This window comes from Pteropus alecto, unplaced genomic scaffold (assembly GCF_000325575.1).
Source record: "Pteropus alecto unplaced genomic scaffold, ASM32557v1 scaffold38, whole genome shotgun sequence".
In the NCBI taxonomy this organism is placed as follows: Eukaryota; Metazoa; Chordata; class Mammalia; order Chiroptera; family Pteropodidae; genus Pteropus; species Pteropus alecto.
In genome coordinates this window covers 1,626,768-1,654,363 of record NW_006442512.1, presented here as the reverse complement: position 1 = coordinate 1,654,363, position 27,596 = coordinate 1,626,768, and the positions used below count along the sequence as shown (strand labels likewise).

General features: G+C 46.8%; 1 protein-coding gene and 1 pseudogene across 2 annotated transcripts; one reads left to right on the top strand and one right to left on the bottom strand.

Annotated features, from left to right (window-relative positions):
* Positions 1–1,466: 1,466 nt before the first annotated feature.
* Positions 1,467–4,333, bottom strand: LOC102892046 (cytochrome P450 1A1). 2 transcript variants are annotated; one of them, XM_006922625.3, is made up of 6 exons: positions 3,479–4,333; positions 2,826–2,952; positions 2,648–2,737; positions 2,431–2,554; positions 2,198–2,284; positions 1,467–2,035 (listed from the first exon to the last, which is right to left on the bottom strand). In XM_006922625.3, exons 1-6 carry the CDS (start codon positions 4,313–4,315, stop codon positions 1,726–1,728), a joined length of 1,575 nt encoding a protein of 524 aa, XP_006922687.1. In that variant the 5' UTR covers positions 4,316–4,333; the 3' UTR covers positions 1,467–1,725. The 2 variants fall into 2 exon arrangements, with proteins under 2 accessions (XP_006922687.1, XP_024896148.1); XM_025040380.1 differs by lacking the exon at positions 2,198–2,284.
* Positions 4,334–23,108: 18,775 nt separating this feature from the next.
* Positions 23,109–26,771, top strand: LOC107196447 (annotated as a pseudogene).
* Positions 26,772–27,596: the final 825 nt, after the last annotated feature.

Sequence of the window (27,596 nt, the reverse complement as noted above, 5' to 3'; positions counted from 1 at the left end):
AGCAAGGTTATAGAGCTACTCACCAAACACCCACTTATAGAATTGTCCCCATTTTGTGACAGCATCCAGAACAGTTCCTGGCTACATGGGTCCAGCCTCTATCCCTACTTGGCACCACTCTCTGCAATCCCAGATAGACAGGGCTTTCAACATTGAAGTCTGCTCATGGGCCCAACAATCAAAGGCTTTAGTCTCCACCTGTGACCATCTTTGGGTTCTAATATGGCTGCAGGGCCTGAGCCGGCCATGACTAGTGAGTAACAAACTACAACTTCTGAGCTGAGAACCTCTTTCCTCCCCCTACTCTGACCGGAGCCTACCCTGTGGGACCCAAGTGAGACTGCTTCTCTCCCTTCAACGTAAGCTGTCTCCAAGACCTCATAACCTTTCCCAATACTCACGCCCCCACTGACCCAGCCCCACCCTGGCTCTTGGCCTCACCCTCCCATATGTGTCTGCCTGGTAGAGCACTGATCACAATGAGTAGGATGATGCGTTTATGAGTCAGTTTCCCCCAAGCAACTTGAGTGACTCTTGAAGGCAGGGACCGTGTTTTATTCACTGTTATATCCCCAATGCCTGGTCCAGAGAATGCTGTTCATCAATCTGTGATCAGTTAGAGAGGGAGGAAGGCAGTGTCCCCAATCAGACTGTGAGCTGCCAGAGAGCAGTGGCTTCACCGCTTCACTGCCTCTTCCTCTTCCTCCTTCAACAGGAAAACTTGACACAAGATTAGGCTCAGGGTGGGGATGTAGATGAGTGATGGCGATTCCAAAATCTCCACCTATAGAACTTCTGGATAATATCTTTATTTAGCTCAGGAAGGTATTTCTTACACATTTCTGAATACATGGATATGAATTTTCTTTATTTCATTCAATAAATTGTTATTAAGCTCTTACATATAGAAAATGCAGATATGCAAGTAAAATGCAGGCTAAAATGAAAAGCTCCTTGCATACAAACATTTAAAAAAAAAAAAGACATGTTAATACAGGGCATAGAGAAAGGAAACCAGCAAGTGATTGAATTATCACTCTCTCACTCATGACTTGGTCACGGTGCCTAGATATGGATGGGTACTCCCTCTGCTCTCTCTGCTCCTCTAAGACACAAGTCCCTAGCTAGTCCTAGATAGGAAAAGAGGCCTCATAAGGCCAGGAGGTAGCCCTGTTCCTGCCTGCAGAGGGGAAGGCAATCCCTCCAGGCACAGTGTCACAGACCCATGTGGTCAGATAGCTCAGCTTTGTTTAAGCAGGGAGACCACTTCTGTGCCAGTATCCTGGACTGTCTCTTCCCTTCACTCTTGATGGCTCTCGATTGTCAAATAGATTGGATGAACCCGGGTGTAGTTTGTTCTAAATGTTTCTCAAGCCAATTAGCCTCAACAGAGCCAGCCAGCTCCTGGGCCCAGGTGCTTCCAGAGAGCTCCTCAGAGGTTTCCAGAGGCCTAAGAGCCTCTGGAATACCTACAATATCACCTAGCTCAAGCATTAGTTGGGAAGGCTGTATCAGCTCCTTTGTGGCCCCTGCAATATCCACTGTCTGCATTCAATATGCAGAAGGAAATGTCCAGGGTTGGGGGCAGGCATGATCCCTCAGGTTTGCCTGCAGCAAGATAGCAAAAAATCAGTCAAATCAACATCTGTGAATTTCAGGCCAAAGCTTAGATTCCCTGGGCCAGACCTCTGGCCTGTCTGGGCAACCAGGCCAGGAAGACAGAGTCTAGGCTGCAGGACTCTCAGCCCCCAAAGAGCGCATCTGCACCTGAAAGTGCTCGCAGCGGGCGTACTTCATGCTCAGTCCGTAGATGGGGGTCATGTCTACCTTCACACCCGGCAGTATGCTGAATTCTAACTGCTGCAGCAGGATGGCCAGGAAGAGAAAGACCTCGAAGCGGGCAATGGTCTCACCAATGCACTTCCGCTTGCCCAAGCCAAAAAGAATCACCTTCTCACTCAATGCCTTGTTGATAGTGCCACTGAGGGTGAGAAACCGTTCTGGCCGGAACTCAAAAGGGTCACCCCATAGCTTCCTGTAATCAGAGAAAGGCAGCTAAAGTGGCAGCCCGGGGGCTCAGAAGCATTCAGTGGGCCGCACTCCAGCCCGAAAGAGTAGGGGTCAGGCAAGTAGCCAGGGACAGCAAGGTCTGAAGCTCAGAAGAGGGTGAAGTTTATATTACCCGCTCTTAACTTACTGGTCATGGTTGATCTGCCACTGGTTCACAAAGATGCAACGCCCCTTGGGTATGTAAAAGCCATTCAGACTTGTGTCTCTTATTGCACTGGGGAGAGAGAAAGCTCAGTCAAGCTCAGGGCCACAAAGAGATCCCCCTGCTTCCAATACCATGTCCCTCCCACCAGCCTTGATCGGGTACATGGACTGAAGTGAGGCCCATTATCAGACAGCAGTGGATCCACGGGGCCTCACCAGTGGGGGATGGTGAAGGGGATGAAGGAGGAGTGTCGGAAGGTCTCCAGGATGAAGGCCTCCATATAGGGCAGCTGGGGTTTGTCAGAGAGCTGGGGCTGCCGTGCTCTGCCAATCACTGTGTCTACAAAGCACAAAGGACCAGACAGATGAAGGGGCCACACAGACTTTGGCCAGGCCCCCTGCCTTGAACACTTTTAAGCAGGCCACCACCTACCCAGCTCCTCCTGGATCTTTTTCTGAACACTGGGGTTTGTCACCAAGTACAGAAGGCTCCAGGAGATGGCAGTGGTGACTGTGTCAAACGCTGGCCAGGGGAGAACAGAGGGAGATGTTAGGCGGTTGGTGGCTTTGGGCAGTTGGGCACAGGAAGGGCACGATGGGGTAGCTCATACCAGCTCCAAAGAGGTCCAAGACAACATTAACGATTTTCTCATCCGACGGCTGGATATTGGCATTCTCATCCAGGCTCTTCTCCTGACAGTAGTTGATCAAGTTGTCTGTGATGTCTCGAATATGGCCCTGGGTAGGGAAGGCCCACAGGTGAGCAAGATCTCAAACCCAGACCTACCTCTTCATCCAGGCCTGGTCCCTTACCATCCCTAGCACCTTTGTTCAAGAGGTGACCCACCCTCCTCCAAGGCTGCCGTCCCAGTTTTTCTCTGCCTGTCCAAGGCTCTCTCCTGCCTCAGAATACTAGCAGCCCCAACTCAAGGGACACCTAACAACAGAGTCTGATACCATTGTCATCTGGACATGTTCTTTACCCTTTTCTCTCCCATAAGACCAGGAGACTAACTGTATAACTCTTACTGCTCCCCACAACTGGACTAGGGTCCTGCTATCTGACAGAAAGATAGAAGGTCTGATCAAGATAAAGTTCTATTTCCATGCCATGGATGGAGTCCCCTTCGCTACTGGCTTCAAAATCCCAAGGTGAAGGCCCCTGAGAGCCAGCCAAACACCATCCTGCTCCAGTTATCTCTGACCTCCTGATCCCCGACCCTACCTGCTCCCCACCACCCACCTACCTCTCCCCAGTCTGTACCTTTTCAAACGTTTTATAGTGTTCCTTAATCATCTTCCGAATGAAGATGTTCAACTTCTTATTTGTGTCTTTGAAGATTTTCAGGGCCCGGTTGGGCAGGTAACGAAGGATAGGGAAGAAGTCGGTTGGATTCCCAGAGGCAGCTATCGCCCCAAACTCATTATTCAGGTTGACTACGCTAAGTAGCTCTTGGTCTTCATGTTCATAGCGCTGACCAAAACACATGGCACATATGACATTGGCCACTGACACCACTACATACCTGTAGGGGTCAAAGTGTCCAACACTTGCCATCAGCTCCTGGAACTTGTTGATGAGGTACTCAGCCTCTTTGCTCACATGTTCCTCTAGGTAACAGGAGGATAAGGAAGCCGGGTCTGAAGCGATGGAGAAACTCTTTAGGGCATTTTGGGCTAGGCGCCGGCGGACAGCCCACGCTGGTCCAGAGTCTGGGGAGAAGGTCATGCTCTGACCCTCAGAGATCAGGGTGAAGCTGTAGAAGTCAGGCCGGCCCTTGAAATCATCACCCTGCCGCACCAGGGCTTGCCAGATGGTGTCCAGGCCACTGAGCACCAGCACAGGTGTGCAGCCAATGCGGATCTCCAGCACGTCCCCATAACACTGGCTCAGCCGTGATAGTGCCAGATGTGGGTTCTTCCTCAAGATCAGCATGTTCCCGAGTATGGGCCAGCCCCAGGGCCCCGGTGGACTCTTCAGGCCTTTGGGAACCTGAGGCTGCCGGGCCCTGATCACCCAGAATACCAGGCAGAAGATGGCGGAGGCCAGGAGAAGCTCCGTGGCTGAGATGGGAATGGCAAGTCCAAACGCAGAAAACATGATCAGTGTAGAGATGGCAAGGTGGCTGCTAAGAGGTGGGCAGGAGGGAAAGATCAAGATATCAGATGGAGGGATGGGAGAAGCCAATGCCCTAAAGTATCAGCATGCTGGTAAAGGAAAGAGGAAACCTTATTCACAACTGTTCACTGGGCATGAAGGGCAGGAAGAGGTGGGAGAAGCTGAAGAGCTGCCACTGCGTGCCAAGAATTTCAGCAGTTCTCATTCGGTCCTGCCATAGCCTATTGAGGTAGGCTGCAGTAAGGCTCACAGAAAGTAACTTGCCCAAGTTCACAAAGACAGGAAGTATTTGATCCACACGTCCAACTCAAATTGCCTAATTCAAGAACACCCTCTCTTAACTGCTGCACCATTCTAAAACAGTTTGCCAAATGTCACTTTGTGATTTCCAAAGAACACTTGTACTATTACTTACTTGACATCTAAAATCAACTTTAAATCTACCCACTTAGCATCATCCCAATCATATCTGTGTTAGAGCACAGGTTTGATTTCCCCCCTCCCCCCCACAACGTATATTAAAATAAACACATAACTGATGTGTATCACCTAAATCCCCTTGATAACTACCCACCACATTTAGGGAAATGTTGCTATCGGAACTAGTGATCACCCACTCTTTTAGCTTCATTTCATGTTTGGGGAAACTGATCTTTAGAGGAAGCACTGACTTGGCTAAAGTCATCCAGCAGTGACTGAACCAGGACTCAGACCTCTTAAGGAAAGTTCCCTGAGAAGTTTCTAATTCCTGTCATAGGTACCTCCCTTTGAAGAGTGGTCAGATCAATCGATGAAAAAGAGCTTTCTTGGAACCCTCAGTTCTCACCTGCTCAACCCCAGGGTCTAGGGAATCCTGCCACACCCTGCAACAGGGAAGGGAGGGGACGGAAGATGGGAAAGTCACTGCCTAAGTCATACTGCTCTCAGCCCCAGCTCTCTGAGTTCTACCAACCCCACAGTTTAAAAGCAGCTGGAGACCAGCTAGACTGAGGCTCCCAGCCATAGAAATCCAGGCCAGGGTTTTCATTGGGCTAATTCTCTATGAATGGGTAGTCTGGGCCTTCCCCAGTTGCCAGTCACCAGATAGCAGAGACTAACTGGAAGGCTCCCACCAGGCCAGGGCTGTAAGAAAACTACAGACTGGCATAAAGGAAACTAGGAGTGGATCTGAACAGAGCCTGAGACAATACTTTCTAGGCTTGGTCTAGAAAGGCTGTGCAGATTAATGGACTACTCTCTCCAAGGCATAGAGCTCTGACTGGGACATCTTCCTGGTATCCTGGACTGAAGGTCAGGAGATCCAGCGTTCCAGGATCCATAGTGTGGCCTTGGACTGGTCATTTTACTTTCTGGGCTCCAGTTATATCACCTGAGAGAGGGAGTCAGACATAATCTTTAATTCAGGGTACCCAGCTGGATCTCAGAGAAAAGAATACCCAGCTCTGACCTGGAGGACCTCACAGTCTGACTAGCGAGGTTTCCTCACAAGAGAGTTGCCCAAGATGGGGAGGTTGTATGGTTCTTACATCAAGTACTATAGCCATCTATCTAGGGAGGCTTCCTGGAGGAGGTGGATCCTAAAGCACACACACAAAGCCCTGACTCCCTGAGTGAACTGGGGACACGGCTAGGTTTGGTGTTCCCTTCCACACGTTGGGTGCCCCAAGGACCCAAGCCTTAGTAAGATGGTAGGAGGCCAAGAGAGATGTCACTGGTGAGTTTTCAAGGACTGGTGGTTTAGCTCCCTGCAGCTGTCACACTAATTGCTCCCCAACAGTGGAGCAATTAGTGTGACAGCTGCAATTAGTGTGACAGTCTCTCACACTAATTGCTCCCCAACAGAGGACAGAGAAGACAGCCAAGGGTATAGGGAAAGCCCCTGGGCAGTGTGCCCAGGACTTCTGCTCAGATCGGCCTTTCTTGTCCTGGTCAGCACATCTCAGCTCTGACAAGCCATGGCTTGGGAGGGTAGAGCCAGCCAGAGTGAGCTTTTAGATAAGGCAGGTACAGCTGGTAAGAACCCTGACCACCAGGGAGAAACCTCCCTCATCCCACAGCCTGAGGAGGGACTGCACATGCTCATAGCTTCAGATAGCTGTGTCCTTATTCTAGCCCCAGGTAACCCTGATGCGGAAGGCCCAAGGCATTCAGGAAAGCCAATGGAGGTTGGAGCTGGGGCCCGGGTTCTAGAATCCTGAAAAAGGAGTGCAGGGGGTGGACATCTCTATGTAGAGTTCTGATACTAACTCTAATACATTGGGCAAGTCCTGCCCTTCCCTTGACCTCAGTTTCCCCTCTAGGGGGCTGGACTGCTTGGTCACTAAGGCCACTCTTTGCCTTCCTCTTTGAGGTGCTAGACCAGTGACTACTAGGGAAGACCTGAAGCCATCAAAATTCTCCTTTTATTGGGAGGGAAGGGGCAAGCCAGAAGCCTCCAGCACTCACCTGTGGCTGTGAGGAGATGCTCAGCTGAGCTGTGAAGAGTGGTCTCTGGAGCCAGGGACCCCAAAGAAGATTATGGAAGGCTCCAAAGAACTGACACCTTCAGAGTGAGGATGAAGGCACTGCCACCTTTATAGGCGGCTTGCGCGCGTGGCCACGCCCCCTGGCGCTGGGCTGGGACTGAGGGCGGGGCGGCCTGAAGGGGGATGGTCGCCTTAGGGTTGAGGGGAAGTAGGGGAGAGGGGACGCGCGGGGGCAGGTAAGAACCCACTATGGGGACGCCTCATCCAAGTGCCGGCAAGTAAAGGGGTGAGGGCCGGGGACACCCGGGATCCTTAGTTCCAAGATACCCCATGGACAGCGCAGAGCGCGTCTGAGGCGGGGGTTCGGGGAGAAGTCCCAGGACACTCCGAAGAGAGGATTTGGGGAGCCTCCATACCCGGGCACGGAGAACCCTCACCCACATTTTTGCACCCACTGGAATACTGGGTGTGCAAGTGCCTCCCCCTCACCACGAGTGGATAGGGGCCAGGCAGGCAGGGGCGGGGCTGCCGGGTGATGACCTTCTTCCCCGGGGTTACTGAGTCCGGGCTCGCGTGAGAAGCGCCGCGACCCCCGCCCAGAGGTCACCCAGGCCGGAAGGACAGAGGCGCCGATGGGCTGCCCCTTCTCCACCCAGAGCCCCCAAAGCCCAGGCAACTAGCAGAAGTCCGCGCTCCCTGACCCAGAGGCGGGACTAGAGAACTTGCAGTCTCGCGGAGCGCTCACTAGCAGCTGGGCGCCCCTTCTAGGGCTACTTCGGAACCTGCAAACCAGGGATACCTCCAGCCGGGACCCAGCGGCCCTCGAGGTTCCCTCTTGGCTCCGGGGTTGCTAGAGCTTTGGCCGGGCGGAAAAATCGGGCGGAAAGGGGTCCGCGCGACTAGCTTCCAAAGGCGGAAGGAAGGGTTAGAGGGCAGCCCTCGGGCAGGTCAGAGGAGGAGGCCCAGGAACCGAAATGGAGGCGTCCAGCACAAACGCCTTTCGAGGCTAGTGTGCACGAGTCTGGAACCTGTCTCCGGGGAGGGGGTGGGCAGAGATCACGCGGCCCATCCCCGCCCCACCTGGCCGGGGGCGCGGTGACAGGCAGTTGCGTGAGAAGAGCTGGGAAGCCAGCCACCCAGGTCGGGTCCCAGCAAAGTCACGCTAAGAGGGAGGGGAGTCAGGGGCGGGGCTCTTAAAAGGCCACTCTCTAGCCGAGCGGGAGGAGGAGAGGGGCGGTGCAAAGGGCCCAGGCTTGCGTGCGGAGCTGGGCTTTTGCTTACGAGCGGGCGCCTGCGTGTGTCCATATTTTTGGTCCACGCCCGTGGCAGGACACGCAGCCCCAGTGTGTCGCCTAGGTCGCCAAGCTGGCTGCCTCTGATGCTGTCCTTCGCCCCTGCCGACCCCTCCCGATGTAAAATGGCCCGGCAGAAAGAGGCACACTTGCGTGTCTAGCTCAAGCTATCCCCAACTAACCACATCACCTGCCACCCATGCCGTGCTCCCCAACCCAGCGAATGGCACAGCCATCCATCTGCTGGCCCAAGCCAGGCTCATTCTGCTCCCTCACCTCCCACTCCAGTCAGATGCCACCCCATGCGTTGCAAAAATATTTACTAAACGCCTATTATGTGCCTTTCATTCCCTTCAATTCTTTCTCTACCCTGTGGCATCCAAAGTGGTCTTTTCAAGAAATCCAAAATCTCATTCCATCCCCACCTTGTCCCTTCAGTAGCCCTCATCAATAGAAAGCAGAATCTTTAGCAGAACCTACCAGGCCTGCTCACCTCTACTTCTAAACTCCCCTACTTTAAGTCAGCTAAAACACCACTTCCTCTGGGAAGCCCCCCTGAATCCTCTCCACAAAAAAAGTTAGGTGTCTCTTGGTCTGTTTCCAGCACTTGTCCATGGTAATTCTCACTCAGGACACTTGACCCGTGCTATGACCCAGACCCAACCTGTCACTCCTTCCTCCATGTCTGAACATAGAAAACCAACCTGGGGTAAATTGATCTGAGAAGCCAAGTCCTTGCGATATATTGATAACTGGTAAAGGAGTTAAACCCAGCTGTATTATGGATGGGGCACATAACCAGGGTAATGCCGAGCCCAAAATGCTGATGCTATAATGGTGGAACTTAGGTAAGAGAACAGGCAGGAGATGAGGGACTTATTGTTGGGCTTATATTTCATCCAGCATTGTTTCATTCATCCTACCCTCTGCACCCCTGACTCAGCCCTTGGAGTTTTATGGTACCCAAGAAAGATCTGTCCTCCACTCCCAATTGGAGCTAGATCCACAGAAGTAGAAAGAACCTGTGTGAAAGCCATGGCAAGGAATTGAGGAGCAAAGCACTCACAGATTCCTCATCCTGCTCTACAGCGCTGTCTGCTCCTCTGCTCCTTGGGTCCCCATCAATGCCAGAGCTCTAAGAAATCATGGCAACCTGCTCATCAGGACTGGAAGACCGTCTGCTGGGGCTCCTGACCAGGAACCCAGAAAAACCCTTTGTTTGGTAGAAGATGCATTGCTTTGCCAAGTCCTTATTCTTTAGAGGACTCTTGACCACAAAGAAATTCATTAGCTAATTAAGCCAATTCCTCTTCTACTTCTCAGATGGAGAGATTGATGCCAGAAGGAGAAGACCCAGGGGCACATGGAAAATCAAAGCAAAGCCTAGAACTCTAGCTCCCTTACTTCAAGGCCAAGTCTCTTCCCACTGTGATTTATTGCCCCAGACTACCAGCAAAGCCCCAGGAGGCCAAAGGTGGACAGGTTCAGCCCCTAGGTCAGGGCCCCTCATGTCCCCATACTCCTAGACAGGAACCTGGTATACTGGGTTTACAGGAGGCGTTATACTTCTCCCCAAGCCCATCTCTACGGAACAACTCACAGATTGGAGAAGGCCCTCAAGAGCACTGGGCAGAGAAAGAGGGAGAGAGGCAGGAGTTTAGAGGACCTTGGCTGGAGCTGAACCAACAATCCTGGGTCAAAGTTTGTGTGCCTTTGCGTGAGAAGCTCTTTGGCTGATTCCCTAGGAATCAATACCAGGAACACAGAGACAAAAGGCAGTGGGGAGCAGAGAGAATTCTGGTCTGGAAGGATAGAGACAGCTGAGGGTCTTAGCCCAGAAGAGTGATCCAGTTTAGAGTCTCCAGTCAGCGTTGCTGAGGGATGTGCAATAGGGGGATGGGGAGATAGCAAGACTCATAACAAACCTCTACCTCAAGGTGCAAGCAGGAACCACACCCCAAACATAGCCTATGCTGAATCTGGAAATGCCACAGGAACTGTGAGAAGCCAGGGTGGGGAAGCAGAGTGCAGGTAAAGGGACTCTGGGAGAGCAGAGGACTGGAGAAGAGTCATGGCATATGAAGAGAACAGGAAGGGCACTCCTAGCACAGGGATAAAACATAACAAGAATAAAGCATGAGAGAGGGAGATTGTAGTGAGACAGTTTGAGAAGAGTGGAGAACTGGGGATTCCTTCCCAATGTGACTTTACCCCACCAAGCCACCTTCCATCACACTTGAGATCTGAACCCTGAGCACCTTCTCCTCTCCTATCTATGCCCAGAGAGCCAGAGAGATTTGGTTTACAGAATCCAGGATACAGATAGGAGAGCCTTGCACCCCACCCCCAGCTCACTGGCTCTTGGTTGCTATAGTTAGGGTGACAATATTTTCCCAGGATAGTCTTAGTCTAAGCCTATTGTCATGGTGTAAATATTAAAAATGTCCTCTTTCACTCTCAAAGGAGTCTTGGTTTGGACAAGAAATTATATGGTCACCCTAGAGATCGGTGGCAAATCAAAGCAGAGCCTAGATGTCCCTCAGACAGTAGACATCTGAGGGGTTTTGTGTGCCCACCACCCATTCTCTTTTCGTCTGGCAATACCACTTCAATTATTCTTTGGGGACCACCCCACCTCTACTCTTAGCCAATAGGTTTGGTGGAGCTGACCACACACCAGGCTACCAGGCTGGCACATGACCTATGCCAGGCCAGTGAGAACCAAACATGAGTTTTTTCTGAAATTGTCAGAAAAGAGAGGTTCTCGTTCTGTCAGGTTGGCTAAGCTGATTAGAAAATAAGTCTGGGCCTACCAGTGGCCATTTTATTAAGAAAGCCTACTTTAGAATGATGTCCATTCAGGGGAAAGCAAAATGGGGAGACGAGGAGAGGGAGAGAAGGAAAGAATTGATGACATTGAGCACCTAGATCCACATATTCCTGAAGCCAGTGAAGTTCGCCCATAACCTCCCCCTTCACCTCTTTTCTCCCTTTTCCTTTCTTTATCTCTTCATTTCATTTTCCCTTCTCCTTTTCCTTCTCCTCCTCCTCCTCCTCCTCCTCCTGACATACTTTTCAAGTTTCTTTTTTCCCATTTTTCTTCTTCTTCTTCCTCCTCCTCCTCCTCCTTCTTCTTCTTCTTCTTCTTCTTCTTCTTCTCTTTTTCCTTCTCATTTTCCTTTTCTAGTAAGAATTGAGTTTGGAACTTGCAACTGAAAGAATTATAATCCAAATCTGCAGGCCAGAGAGGCTTAACGGGCAATACTGTCTGAGGGATTAAACCTCAGTCCTTGGGGCAGGCCCCAAAGAAGCCCTGGGCAAGTTGGACAGAAGCCTAAGAAATTACTCCTAATAGCTTCCCACTGGTCTGCCCCTCTGCCCAAAATGCCACCATCAGCACCACCATGGGAAGCTAATTTTATCTCTAGAAGACCCCATGGTGGTATTGAGGAGTCCTTGGCTGGTGAGTGTCTGAAGAGAACTCACGTGTGAAGCAGAGATTATCAGATGAGACTGCGCCACCTCACCGTGCTGGGGGCTCACCCATCTGTCTGCTGGATTTTCCTTGGATGGGGGATGCCCGGGAAGAAAGCAGCTGTGGCCAAATTCCTGGTGGCCCATTTGCTCTCCCAGCACCTAGCTAAAGAAGAGATGCCATCCCTCTCCATGTTCAGGATGGGCCAAGTTAAGTTTTCAGAAGGAAGTTTATGAGGAATCTCAGAGAAATAGTCCTTTCATTGGCCTGTGATGCCTTCTCAGATGTGGCTCCCATGACCTCTCTGACCTCTTTGTCTGTTACTCTCATTTCCCCAGGCTCCCTTCCAGGCACAGAAGCTTCCTTGATGATCCTCAGACATTCTCTATTTGTATCAGTCAGTTCAGTCCCTGCAGGCAACAGAAGGCTCCCTCAAACTCGGTCATTGAGGAGAGTTTACTAAAAGGACCATTTACAAAGGTATGGGCAAGGTTTAGGGAAGCCGATAAGGGACAATGCAGTGCCCCAGGGTTAGCAACAGCAGGGCTAGAAGTGGAGAGAGGAAGGAGCAGAAAACAGAACCCAGTGAAGGTGGCCATGGAAAGACTATAGAAAGGAGCTGTGGCCTTCAGTAGAGAGTTGCAGCTAGCATGCAAAACCCTACACAGAGTAGAGCCTACTCTGACCTTGCTTTATTCATACTCTCTGATATCCTGCTGGGCCTTCCAGGGACTCACCTAACTGGAAGCCAGAGAGCAAGGGGCCCATTACTGCAGCCCATAGAGGTCAGACCTTTGGGACTGAGTAGAGAGGTGGCAGAGAGTGGGTCTGGAGAGGCAAGTGGAAGACATTCAGCACTCTGCCTCAGCGCCTTTGCACTTGCTGCTCCCTCCACCTGGAAACTTTCTTCCCAAGTCCTCGTCTCACTTCCTCAAATATCACCTTTTCGATATGCCTTTCTTGGCTATCCTATGTAAAATCGTTATGCAGATTCATAGTCTCTATCCTTTCTCCTTGACTTGATTTTTATTTGTAGTACTTACAAACTTCAAACAAACTATATATTTTACTTACTTATGTTGAATATGGTCTATATCTTTCAACTAGCATGTAAGCTCCAGCAGAGCAGGCACTTTTATCTGTTTTGATAGCAAAATACACCAGGTTTGAAATGGCAGGGGCCTGGTGAGATTCTGGATCTCAGTGGGCACGGCACCAGGTCCAAGATGGTCAGCTGAATGGATCACTGCAGCCCAGATCCTTTTTCCAGCACCCACTAGATGAATGTTAGTCATTCTGCTGCCAGAAGACACAGGCAATCAGACAGTCCTGCCTTAAAGAGCTTATCTCAGCCTGGCCCAGCTCAGACATTCTACCTTATGCTACCTTTGTTCTGTCCAGGGAGAACATCTGGGTTAGGCTTCACTGCTGACCACAGAGCCCTGATCACCTGAAGTCCCCATCTTTCAGTTTCAAAGCTTCCTGGTTCCTCTCAACAGGCCATAGCTTCTCTCTCCACAATCTGGCCCCGCCACAATAATCAGCAAACAACAGGCTTTGTAGCGGCTCTCAAAAGAAAGGGTTCTGCAGGATTGGGACAAGAGACCTCCATGGGATGGTGGGTGGGAAGGGCTATAGTGAAGATGGAAACTCTGAGACACTGCCCAGAGAAGCAGAGGTGACCCAGAGATTCTGGGTTGACCCTATATAGAGGGCAGTGGAGATGAAGGCAAACCTTTTTCCTTTTCCTCTTCTTCCTTTAGTAGTATCAAATGTGATTAATTTAGACCCATATTGTATATGAGAATTTGACTAATTCTGCTCAGGTTGGCAGTTGCCTTTATTGGACAAATGTGTGCCAAGCCAGTGTATTGTGAAAGCAGGCCTTCAGGGAAATGCTGACCTCTCGAATGGCACGCTCAAGGGCACGCTCCAAAACAGAGATTTGCTGATAATGAATGTTCTTGTCTTCTCATCAAAGCAGAGCCTCCGAGGCCCCTGCTTTGCCAGCCAAATGTTCTAGAATCCTTCCCCTTCCCAGGAGGTAGTGTCATTCAGACCTACGAGGGTGCCACTCAACTGACTTAGGGATCCTTTCCCAACTGCTCTACCACTTATAGACACCCAATAGCCATTCTCCCACCTTGATTTTTCCTTCTACCCAGCACTCTACCCCCTCCCCAATTTTGTCCAGGTATTCTTCTATCTTCCTTTTCAGAGCTCTGAACTTTGAGGGAAGGTTGAGCCCAGATCCTCGGCCTCAGGGAGTGGGTCCTAGCTGGTCTGAACCAGTCATTGTGGCCCCAGTTGCCTTGCTGATGATTGGACTAAACAAGGATCTGTGACATGATTCTGGCCGATGATATGTAGGAGAAATCTGGTGGGACAGATTTTAGAAAAGTTTTCCTCACTCTTCAAAAGGATACATGGCAAGAGATGCAGTCTTGTCCCTCTGGTCCTCAACATGTCTGGATGTGATGGCCAGGACTGCAGTGGCCATCTTGTGACCATAAGGGAAACAGCCTGGGGGAAAGGCTCACATTCCAACAATGGTGGAGGAGAAATTTGCAAAGTACTAGTTTATTGTTCAGGATCCTCACAAGAAACAGGACCCATCCAAACTGGTCATTAAGGAAAGTTTAATGAGGGGATAATTTACAAAGGTGTGGGCAGGGTTTAGAGAAACCAACACAGGATAGTGTGATACCATATGACTAGCAACAGAGAGAAGCTCTCATTATGTTGGGCTTAAAGGGACAAGAGGAAGAAGCTGTTTCCAGAACCCAGAGAGAGAGACTTTAAGGAGAGCACCCTGAAAGGAGCCAGGGCCTCCCATAATGACTTCGTAGGGAGGGTCTGGAGAATAAATATCCCAACCTCATGTTCTTCCCAACCTCCTTTCACATGCCAGTACCTTCCATTGACTGAACACAACAAGAAGCTAGAGGGTGAGGGAGCCCATTGACACAGTCTGCAGAAATCGGCCTCTCAGTGCACAGAGTGGATAGAGAAGAGGTGTGTTGGGGGTTAGATCTGGAAGATGAAGAGGATTTTCAGCACAACCTGGGTCTGCAATTATACCATCCATCTGTTTGCTGGCTTGTTCTCAGTCTCCTCCATGAAAGCAGGGCCTTTCCTATTCATTGCTGTTCTTTCTAGAACAGTGGCTGGCAGCATAATTTCTGCTCAGAGAATATGGTTGAACATCCACACCATGACAGGCATTATTCTTAAATCTGAGTGAAAAGAAACATAGTTTGATAGTTTGCCTCAAGTTGTTCATAGTCTAGAAGGGAGAATGAAAGCAAAGCAATATGGCATTGTTGTGTTAGTGCCATGAGAGAGCTATGCCCAAAGGAGGAGGATCTGAACGAGAGGAGGGGGTCAGGATACTACAGAGGAGGTGACCTGTATCTGAATTTTGAAGGATTTGCTTTAATGGAGAGATGAGAATGCTTTGTCATTAATGCATCATTGTATTACAATATGAGTTTGAATCTCTAACCTGGAAGCAATACGTTTCTTTGAGGGTGTTTTTTGGATGGGGAGGAAGTAGTTCAAAGGAGAATAGGGTATTCCAGGCAGAGGGAACAACATGTGTGAATGCACAAAGCCAGAAAACTAGAAGAATTATAAGATGTTCCCACTGACCTGTGAGAAAGATTCATTAAAGGGAAATGAGGTGAGAGGTGTCTCACATGTTGAGCTAAGAAGTTTGAATGCCTTAAGAAGGGATAAGACATGCTCATATTTGCAATTTCAGAAAGTTTAAAAGTTGGGTGGCAGTGTGGAGCACAGATGGGAGGGATGAGGTGGGAAGGGTACCCAGAACTGTGCTGACTAATTTGGTAACCAGTAGCCAACAGCTACTTAGATTTAAAATTAAATAGAATTAAAAATTCAGTATCTCAGTTGCACTTGCCACATTTGTAACGCTCAGTAGCCACCTGTGGCTAGTGTCTACCCTATTGCATAGCACAGACATAGAACATTTCCACCATCACAGAAATTTCTATTAGACAACACTGGCCTAGAGGCAGTGAGACCAAATAGGAAGTTCCTACAAAAGTCCAGGTGGTAAGTGAGAATCTGAGAAGCTGAGAGTCTTCTCCACAGTAATGGAGAAAAGGGGTCCACCTTGAGAAATATTTAAGAGGTAGAATCTTGAGAATTTGGTGGGAGGTGAATGAAAGAAGCAATCTTCAAGGATCCCAGGTTTTTGGATGGAGTGATGACCCAGAGGGAAGGCATTTGGGCAGGGAGGTCACATGAGCGATTTGGTCATGTTGAGAAGGCAGTGGTAAGGGGCCTCTGGGTGGACACGTGCAGCGAGTGATTGTAGGTCCAGGACAGAAGCTCCAGGTCTCTATCTAGTAGATCGTAAGACCTCCTCACCACCAGCTTTAATTATTCACCTGTGCTTCCCACAGCACCTGTATCCACAAAGGTCCTTCCTCTCTTCCAGGTCTGGGAACAGAGATGAATGAACCTCAGCCTCTGCACTCAAAGGGCCCTTAGTCTGGGTTAGAATTTGGGTTAGGGATGGGCCAATCCAAAACTACAACTTCCTGCGGCCAGAACTGTGACAGAGGTAAGAATGGAATGGGCACAGAGGAGGACTAGCCCCAGTGGCTGCCAATTGCTGCGTTCTGACCACTGTCCAGGCTGATGAACGTGCACTGAATAAATTTGCTGAGTGACCCAGGGGTACCCTTCACCTTTCCCCTCACCTTAACCTTAGCCACACCCTGCATCTCCCTGGGCAACTCTCCTCTCAATAGTGAATTCTGAATGTGCTTTTCCTCACAATAGCCTCCTGACTTGGCCTCTCTCCTGCCCTATGCCTACTGAACTGCTTTCCCCCACATTCTGGCTCTGAGGAAAATTACTTAACATTTCCAGGCCTCCATTTCATCAACTGTAAAATGAGGCTAATAACAGTATCTACTTCATAGGTTGCTATGAAGCTTAAACAGAGATGCCTAATGTTAAATATGCAATGTAGAGCTTGGGGCATAGTAGGTACTCAGTAAATTTTAACTCTAAGGATTATTAATTGCAATTTCCATAAAATCAATGCAAGAAATGCCTGAAGCAGAGTCTTCACAAAGATCCTGTGCAGGTTAGCATCCTTACTTTTAAACACTAATTGATTTAACAAGTCTTTTTCTGAATATATGCTGTGTGCCCTCCCTGTGCTAGAGACTAGACATATGAAGGAAAGCAGAGGCTGCCTTTCAGGGAGCTCACAGTCCAAAGGGAGACAGTATAATGAATGCTGTTGAGGAGGGCAGTATGGGGCCTGTGGGAACTCAAAGGAAAGGCTTGGACATGGTCAATTTGATGGCAGCTGAGCAGGGTATAAAATGAGCAGGAGTTGGCCAGAGAACACAGAGTAGGGCACTGGTTTCATGAAAGGGATCAACATGTGGAGAAAGACAATGGAGGTGGGAGCAAGGGAGACATGGTGTCAAACAGGGCTAGAGAGGTGAGCAAGAGCTGCTGCTGAAGCTTTTGGGTGCTAAGCAAAGGAGTTTGGCTTTTATCCTGAAATCTATGGGGAATGTTAAGGGATTTTAAAAAGGAAAGTGGTCAACACACACTCCAGAATAGCTGAAATGAAAAATATTGAAAATAATCCAGTGGTGGTGAGTATGAGAAGCAACTGGAACCTTCATACGTAGCTGGTGGAATAAAATTGGCTCAGCTACTTTGAAAAATTGTTTGGTAGAATGTACTAGTGCTGAGCTATTCCTAGTTTCTGATCCAGCATTTCCATTCATTGATAGGTCTATACATAGAAGAAATGCATACAAAAACATGTGCAAGAATGCTCATAGCAATAGGGCTCATGATAGCTCAATATGGAAAACAACCTAAATGTCAATGAACAGTTGAATGGATAAATAAATTTTTGTGTATTCATAGTAGAACAGAACACCATACAATAAAGAAAATGAACTACAACTACACTCAACATTGTGGATGAATTTCACGAAAAAGAGTAAGTGACAGAAACCAGATACAAGAGTACACACTACTCACTGAATCATATACTCAAAAATGATTGAAATGGTTAATTTTGTTTTACATTTTATATTTTACCATGATAAAAAGTGAAAAAGTTCATAGAACTGTATAACACAAAGAGTGCACCTTAATGTAAACTATGAACTTTAGTTAGTAATAATGTATTGATATTCATTCACCAATTGTAACAAATGCATCACGCTAATATGAGATGTTAATAATCGGGGAAACTGTGATGGGAGAGGAGGTATATGGGAGTGCTCTGTACTTTCCACTCAATTTTCTTATAGACCTAAAACTACTATCAATTAAAAAATCTATGAATTAAAAAAAATTCCATGCCAAAAAAAAGAACACACAGCATGATTTCATTCACATAAAGAATAAAAACTAATATAAGTTATTAAAAGTTGGGGTCGTGGCTACCCTTGGGGACAGAGCATGAGGGGTTTCTAGGGTGCTGGTAATGTTCTGTCTCTCGATTCGAGGGCTGGTTACATGGCTTTGTTAAGTTTGTAAAAATTCAGGAGCTGTACACGATATCCGCATTTTTCTGTATGTATCTTGTAATTTAATAATAAAAAAAAAGGTTTAAGAAAATATTTAAAACGAAAAGATAAACAGTTTCTTATGTAGAAATCCAAATAATTTATGTCGATACTCCATTGTCAAGGGAGGGAGGTAGAACTCTCCACTCCTTAGGTGTGGGCTGCACACAGTAACCTCCTTCCAAAGAACACAGTAATGGGAAGGGGAGGGGGAGTGACTTTACCATGAAGCAACTTTGATAAACACCACTTCAGCCATCTGATCAACGCCAACATCAACTGGTTTAAGTTAGGTGGATAGTATGTACCCTAGATATGATGTGATGAAAACGGCACTTTATTTCTGTGATCTTACCAAAAACCCATAACCCCAGCCTCACTGTGAGAGATTTCCACAGTGGGACACCCTACAAAATACCTGACCAGTACTCCTGAAAACTGTGAAAGTCATCAAAGACAAAGATAGTCTGAAAAAGTCACAACCAAGGGGGTGCCTAGAGAGATAAAATAACTTAATGTAATGTGGTGTCCTCCTCGATGGGACCTTGGAACAGAAAAAGACATTAAGTAAAAACTAAGGAAATTTGAATAAAGTATGACTTTAGTTCATTAAAGTATGTGTGTGTGAAATAGGTGGGGAGAAGGAGTGGGAGAGGGAGAAGGAGAGAGAGAAAGAAAGAAAGTCAACTTTTTTTCAATTACTGTTAACATACAATAGTATATTAGTTTCAGGCATACAACATAGTGATTAGACATTTATATAACTTATAAAGTGATTGCCCCGATAACTTTAGTACTCATCTGATAACACACATAGTTACCATAATATTATTGACTATATTCCCTATGCTATACTTTACATCCCATGACTAGTTTGTATCTACCAATTTGTACTTCTTAATCCCTTCCTCTTTTTCACCCATCCCTCCAACCCCATCTGGCAGCTATCAAAATGTTCTGTGGATGAGAGTAGAGGAGTATCCGTTAGTTTGTTTCTATTTTGTTTGTTCATTTATTTTGTTTTTTAGATTTCACATATAAGTGAAATCATATGGTATTTATCTTCCTCTATCTGACTTATTTCACTTAGTATAATACCCTCTAGATCCATCCATGTTGTCGCAAATGCTTAAGTTTCATTCTTTTTAATGGCTGAGTAATATTCCATTGTATATATACACACCACTTCTTCTTTATCCAATCATCCACTGATGGACACTTAGGTTGCTTCCATATCTTGACTATTGTAAAGAATGCTACAATGAACATAGGGATTTATGTGTTTTTTTGAATTAGTGTTTTAGATTTCTTCGAATAAATACCCAGAAGTAGAATTGCTGGGTCATACGATAGTTCCTATTTTTAATTTTTTGAGAAAACTTCATACTGTTTTTTGTACTGGCTGCACTAATTTGAAATCCCACCAACAGTGCACAAGGGTTCTCTTTTCTCTACATCCTATCCAACACGTTTTTGTTACTATTGACGATAGCCAGGCTCAAAGGTGTGATGTAATATCTAATTGTGGTTTTAATTTGCATTTCCCTGATGGTTAGTGATGTTGAGCATCTTTTCATATGTTGTTGGCCATCTGTATGTCCTCTTTGGAGAAATGTCTTTTCAGGTCCTTTGCCCATTTTTAATTTTTTTTTTTTTTTTTTTAGCAGTATGTGAGTTCCTTCTATATTTTGGATATTAACCCTTATCAGTTGTATCATTAGTGAATATCTTCTCCCATTTAGTAGATTGTCTTTTCGTTTTGTCAATGGTCTCCTTCACTGTGCAAAAACTCTTAAGTTTGATGGATTCCCATTTGTTTATTTTGTTTGTTTGTTTCCCTTGCCCAAGGAAACATATCCAATATATACATATATATATTATTATTATGAAGCAAATTTCTATAAAACTTAGCCTAACTTCAAACCTTGATCCTTTTTATTGAGTGATCTGAACTCAATAGAGGTACAGACAGAAAACAGTTTTCCTCTACTCTCATCCACGGTCTTCAAACATGCCCTTAGGCACTGTCACATTCCCAACCTTGACCCTTGACACTGTCATATGTTGATCGCACAGCTTTCTCATTTTCAGGAATTAAAAGCCCAGTCCAGTCTAAATCAAAATTTCCTTCTCACTTCCAATTTAAGGTTTGTCTCCAGCCTCCTCTCAGACCTGACCTTGTGGGAAGGGGAGAAGCATGCTCTTTCTGCACCTCTTTCTTGCCCTATTTGCTGGCCTTTTGGAAAGAGGAGGGTGCTGGAAGTGGAGCCAATCTCTTTTATTTGGCTGGTATTGTTTATCTTATGTTGGCTAAGTTTGCCCTTGTACATGTTCCACTGCTGGATGTTCATCTAGTGCCAATGGTGCCACACAGTTCCTAAAGTAACTGTTACAATCCCTGGTTGACCTCTTGCCTGCTCTGTGCTCCTTCCCACAGGGCATGCCTTATAGCCTGTCACTGCTGGGGTGCCCTCCCCTCTGCAGCGAAGTCTCATCCATGCAGCTGAAGTCCAGTTCCCTTCAGCACGTCCACCAGGCCCTCAGGAGACTCACATCCCTATAAGGTAAACAGCTCTGGCCATGCAGCCTGCCCTCTGCTGCCCCACCATCATGCGCTGCTCCACTCAGCCTCTGTGTCCACATATTTCCCCCAGATCCAGGGATACATGTCAAGCAGGTTCATAGGGTAGTGGGCCAGAGCACAAGCTTCTAAAGGTTAGAATCCCAACTCTAACGTACTGCTATGTGATCTAGAACAAATTATACTTCTTTGTGCCTTTACTACCTAGTTGTAATATGACAATAGTATTAATTTCTATCTCACAAGATTACTGAGAATTTTTTTTGTTAATACACGTAAAGCTCTTAGAACAATGCTGGGCCATAAGTATCCAGTGCTATAAAATGTGTGGTGAATACATAAATGCCAGTCTCCCTCACCATCCTCCCACTCACTTGGATACAGGGCTGGGGAGTCCCCTTCCTGCAGACATCCTACCCTTCAAGTTTGGATCTCTATATAGATGTACAGATAGATGTACAGACAGATGTACATTTTTAAATAGAATCCTTTAAGTTGCAGAAATCATGAAACTTTACCTCCAAGCATTAATATCCTAGGAAGATCTCCTAAAATATTCTCCCGCATAAACATGATGTTATGTTCACACCTAAGAAAATTAATATTAATTTCATAATATCATATCATCTCCAGTCCTTATTCATGTGTCTTCACTTGTCACAAAAATGTCTTTTTTGGGGGGGGCAGTTTATTGGGGTAACATTGGTGAATATAATTATATCATTTTCAGGTGTACATTATAATTCAACATCTATATATTCTATTGTGTGGTTACCACCCAGAGTCCAGTTTCCTTCAGCTACCATATATTTGATCCCCTTTACCCACTTCACCTTCCCTCAACCCCCCTATATTTAGTCCCCTTTACCCTGTCTACCTCTTCCCTCCTCTCCCAACTCCCTACCCTCTGGTAACCACTAGTCCATTGTCCATGTCCATGAGTCTCTGTCCTGTTCATTTGTTGCTTTTAGATTTATATCCCACATATAAGTGATATCATGTGATTTTCAACTTTTTCTGTCTGGCTTATTTTGCTTAGCATGATTATCTCAAGGTCCATCCATGTTGTCACAAATGGCAGTATTTCATCTTTTCTTATGGCTGAGTAATATTCCATTGTATATATGTACCACAGCTTCTTTAGCTAATCATCTATTGTAGGGCACTTCGGTTGCTTCCATGTCCTGGCTAATGTGAATAGTGCTGCTATAAACATAATTGTGTAAATATCTTTTCGGATATGGGTCTTCAAGTCTTTGGGATAAATACCCAGTAGAAGGATTGCTGGATCATATGGTAGATCGATTCTTAGTTTTTTGAGGAACCTCCATACTGTTTTCCATAGTGGCTGTACCAATTTGCAGTCCCACCAGCAGTGTATGAGGGTTCTTTTTCCTCCGTATCCTCTCCAACATTTGTTATTACTTATTCTGTTGATTATAGCTATTCTAATAGATGTGAGATGGTATCTCGCTGTGGTACAAAAATGTCTTTTGTAGCTTAAAAAAAAATTTTTTTTAAATTCAGGATCCAATCAAGTTTCACATATTGCATTCGGTTATGTCTCTTTAGTCTCTTGACTCTAGAAAAGGTCTTTTTCTTTCTTTTTTTTTTTTTTAATGACATTGACCATTTTGAAGAGTACAAGCCAGTTGCCTTGAAGAACAGTCCACAGCATGGATTTTCTTCATTCACTTTTACCATCTCTTACCAGGAGAAAGGAGAGTGAGGGGGCATCTCTTTAGAATGCAGTATCCTCATCATCTCTTGATTTTAGATTAAGGACTTGGGCTGAAATTCAGAGGCGGATGGACTATCCCCATTCCTTACCTGGTTTTGTGGGTTATTGGAGGGGTACTACAGAGCACCCTTCTGGAGATGAGCAGTGAGCCTCCTGATTGGTCTGGACTGAATGCTCAGGCAGGGTCCTTCCCCATGGGTACAGTAGGAAAGAAAGCTGGCCCAGCCCAGAGGCCTTTCACTCCCAGCATCCTGCCTTGCTCTTGAGAGAAATAAGCCCTCTCCCCGCCCACAACCATGGACCTGAAAGGAACTGAATATTCCTCCCCAGGGACACAGCATCTATCTCCGAAGAGCTGCCCCTGGCCTGGGTACTAGGTGGAGCCTGGGGATCATGACCCAAGGCCAAGGGCTGATCCTTCCTACTGAATTCAGTGACTCTGATATCAGGTGACCAGGACAGCAGGGTCAACAAGATAAGGGTAATGCTTATAAAAGTCATCTTCACCTGGAGCCAGAAACTCTGTACCAGTCCAACAACCCTGCTGATCTCAAGTAGCTGCTTCTACAGGTACCTTTTTCTTGGGCCCATTTTCCAGTCCCTGGGACCCCACCACCACCATACCTCTGGGAAACCAGTGGATATGGAGGAATGTGGAGACTTTTTCCTCATTCTTCAATACCTGCCCAATCCCACCCTGCAGAGGTTCAAAGCCTTCAACCAGAAAACAATCCAGGAACACTATGGGAACTTTGACAAGGTGAGCCAGCATGCAGGTGGTAAGGGGGCACCCTGAAGAGCCTGGGTGTGGCCCCTCTCACCCGGCTCAAAATACCCACATAGCTGATGAGCTGCCAAGGCCTTTGAAGGCTCTGGGACAACTTGGAACAGCTGTGTTGTCTAAAGCCAATCTTTTCTCCCTTTGGCCTCAATTTCCTCATTCCTATAGCCTCCTTCTCAGAGCTGCTGAAAACCTTAGAGAGATAAGGCTGTGAATTGGTTCCTGGCAGAACCCTGAAATGTGGGGGACTGTTACTATGAGTGAGAAGGCTTTTGTTCCTTAGGAACCTGAACACCAAAAGAGACTAATCTCCAGCTCAGGTGTGACTTTGCTTCCCTGTACTCACACTAACCTCCTCCTTTGAAATTGAACTCCTGAGGTTATTGGGAGGAAGGGTCAATGGGGCATGAAATTATACTTTTTGCCCCACTCAAGGCTGCTACCAGCTCCTGCTAGGAGCCTAACCCACTGACTGGGGGCAGGGCGGGTGAGGCATGCCAGGTGGGATGGGGCAAAGTCCAGCCTTTGGTCCTGAAGGTGCTGGAGTTCCCCTAAGCTTGTGCTCTCTCAGAACAGTGTTCAGGATATCACAGGTGCCTTTTTCCAGCACTGTGAGAAGGACTCCAGAACAAGAGGTGGCCTCATCCCGCAGGAGAAGATAGTCAATCTTATCAATGACATCTTTTGGGCTGGTAAGAGAAAGGCCCCTGGCCCTCCATCTATTAGTGCCTGCTGTTCACTCACAGCACTTCCAAGCCCCCAAGTCCATCAGACAGCTCACCAACCACACACCACATGGTACAGGACGTGGAAACCGGCCCAGGTTCAGGTTCAGGGTTTGAGTCCAGGCTGTGCCACCAATTCCCAGTGGAAACTCAACCAAGTCTCTCTCCTTCTCTGGGACTCAGTTTCCTCATCTGAACAATAAAGGGTTCTCTGGCCTGTAAGTCTAGGCCCCTATAATTCCAGCAGCTGATTATGAAACCAGTGACTCAATTTGGGGGATTAGGGGTGGAGAGGAGGGAGGCAGAGAAAGACAATGCTTGGTACATACGTGGTGGGTGCTTGGTAGATGTTGGTATCTTGTTCCTGTCTTCCTTCCTTTCTCACCTTGCCCAACCCTTCCCAGGATTTGACTTGGGCACAATAGACATCTCTTGGGGACTTATGTACCTGAGATACAGAGGAAGATCTAGGAGGAACTGGGTGTGCAGAGAGAAGCTTTGGGGTTACAGGTCATTTGTTCAATCTACATATAACTGTTATGTGCCTATTATGTGCAAACCATGGGCATACAATGGTGCCTACTCTTGTCTAGAAGATGCTGGGAGAGGGTTAATGCATCTCGGACATGCAAACAGACACAGAGTGACACCACATAGAGTGACACTTAGTATAATAGGGGACACAGATACCATGAAGCAGTCAGGGCAGTTCCTAAATCCTGTCTGTCCTCTGTGGCCTGCAGATACAGTGACTGGTAAGCCTCGGTGGCCCCGGCTCTCCAACAGACCCCAGATGCCCTATATGGAGGCCTTCCTCCTTGAGACCTTTCGACACTCCTCATTTGTCCCCTTCACCATCCCTCACAAGTGAGGCCTGCCTATTCTGCCCTCCCACCTCTCATCCTTGCCATGTTTTCCCCTCTCAGCTTCTCAGCTCTAGCCATGGCCCAGCATCTCCTTCTTGATCATGACACCAGGTTCCTCACAGACTCTTGGCCTCTAGTCTGCCCCTACTCAATCTAAACATGATCAAACTATCCAGCTCTCAGGAGAAAATCACACTCCTTATCTCAGCTTTCATTCACTTCTGCTCACATTATCTCCCTACAAGAACTCTCAACGCAGCCAGGCTGGCCTTACTGTCCCTCACAAGCATGATCCAGCCAGCCTCCAATTTTACTTTTGCTGGACCTTCTGCTTAAAATGCCTTCTAATCTCTCCTCTGGCTACCAGAATCCTATCCCTGCACAAAGTCAATCCTGACACAAACCTCCCCTCCCTTAGGAGCCCTTCTTGATTCATCCAGCTGGCACAGCTTCACTTCTGATATCTTGTAGTACTTACAGTCATTTGTCCTTGATTATGTCCTGGGATGTTAACAATGTCAAGAGTTAGTGAACACTTCCTCTGCTCATATGTTGGTCTAGCTATTCCCAGAGTAAAAGGCTTGACTCCTCAACCAGGCTGGGAACTCCCCAGGGCTCTAGGGAATGGCCAAGTGTGCAGCTGGGCACAAACAGAAGTATAGTAAACACTGTTGAACAGGAGCCAAGGAAGAAGAAGGGTAATTCCTCCCTTCTTCCTGACATTTCCTGTCATTGTAGGCTGTTGGGGTGGGATGGAGATAAGAACAAAAGCTCCCAGAGACACACCCCAGTGTTCCAGCCCCTGAGCCTGACAGAGCCCTCTTCCCTCCTTAGCACAACAAGAGACACAACACTGAATGGCTTTCACATCCCCAAGGAACACTGTGTCTTCATAAATCAGTGGCATGTCAATCATGACCAGTGAGTACACATCCCCCACTAAAAAATGTTTGAAGTTGAGAAGTCAGGAAGGCTGTTTGTTCCTCTAGAAACTGAATATATAATAAAAGAATGGTGCCTTGATTGCTATATAGCCTTCTCTAAATGACAAAATTTAGGTCCATGTTTCCCAAATGCACATAAGAATTAACCAAAAAGAAGAAAAAAGAGAAGGAGAAGGAAAAGGAGGAGGAGGAGAAAAGAATTAACCAAGAAGTTGGTTACAGATTATGACACCCTATCCCCCAAGATTCCACTTTGGTAGCTAAGGTGGAGTACTCAGGTAATTTTGATATGAATGGCCTAGGACCTCTCTTTGGAAAATTCCACTTAAGTCTAAAAGTAGGGAGACCACATACTTTACCATCCAAATGGGGACACTTCTAAATGTGGGATGCTATCAATTGTTACTCTAAAACAATAAGCATAAACCAGGATATACTATGAATTCTCCCTGTATACTGATTAGAATGAAGATAATGCAATATTAAAAAGCACTATTTTCAAGGCTGATCATTTTAGAAAGAGCTATGTTTAAGAAATAAGCATTAAAGTACAGTTTGGTCCCTTTCCCCACTCTCCTTTCAGTGTTCTTGATCTATTCTAACACTTGTGGTATCATCAGAAGTATCTCTCCAAGCCTGTCCTCCCAGAGCCCCCCACCCCAGAGATCCCAGCACCTCTGTTCTTTTTGCAGGAAGATGTGGGGACACCCATTTGAGTTGTGGCTAGAGTAATTCCTCACTGCCAATGGCACTGCCATCAACAAGACCTTGAGTGAAAAGGTGATGCTCTTCAGCATGGGTAAGTGTCGGTGCATAGGGAAGGTCCTGGCCAAGTGGGAGGTCTTCCTTTTCCTAGCCATCTTGTGGCAGTGGCTGGAGTTCAGCGTGCCATCAGGAGTGAAAGTGGACCTAACCCCCATCTATGGGCTGACCATGAAGCACGCCCACTGTGAGCACATCCAGGCATGGCTATGCTTCTCCATCAAGTGAAGAAGGCATCAGCATGCCGATGCAGGAAGAAGAATAGGGGTCACCCAGGGGCCTCAGTATTTTCTCTTTCTTTCTTTCTTTTTAATAACACCTTTATTGAGAAATAATTCATGCAGGAGAAGAAAATTTTACTCTTTTTCTCTTCTAGGTTCTTTGGCTGGCCTAAAATTAAATTGACATTAGACAGATTAAGAGGAGAAAAACAAATTTAATTTTGTACATACAGGAGTCCATGGAAATATGAGACTCAAAGAAGTGACCAGTGCAGGTAGCTTTTATACTTTTAAGACAAAGAAACAAATCTTCCTGCAAAGATTTCACAGAACAAAGGAGTTTGGGTTTTAGATAGCAAATTAATGAAGAAGTAATGAAGTTTGTTTATTCAGCCTTCTCAGCCTTGAATTTTCTATCTCCAGTGATAAGGATGTTTCGTATCCTTTTGATATAGGGAAAATATCTTCACACAGGAGATTTATTTCCTGCTTTCAGGGGGACAAAGAAGGGGCAGAGAGTACCTCTTGTACTGGCTGTTTCTTAAGTAGCTTTAATTCAAAATAATCAATATGTCAAAATGGCATATTTTGGGATGGCTTATTTTGCTCCCCCTCATTCACATAACATATAATTCAACTCCTTAAAGTGTATAATCCATGATTTTTAATATACTCACAGAGTTGCGCTACCTCACAACAATCAATTTTATAACTTTCTCATCACTTGAAAAAGAACCCCATAGCCATTAACAGTCACTCCCCCATTTCCCCCTAACCTGCCTTCCCTGCCCTACCAGCCCCAGGCAATTACTAATTTTTTTTCTGTCTCTAG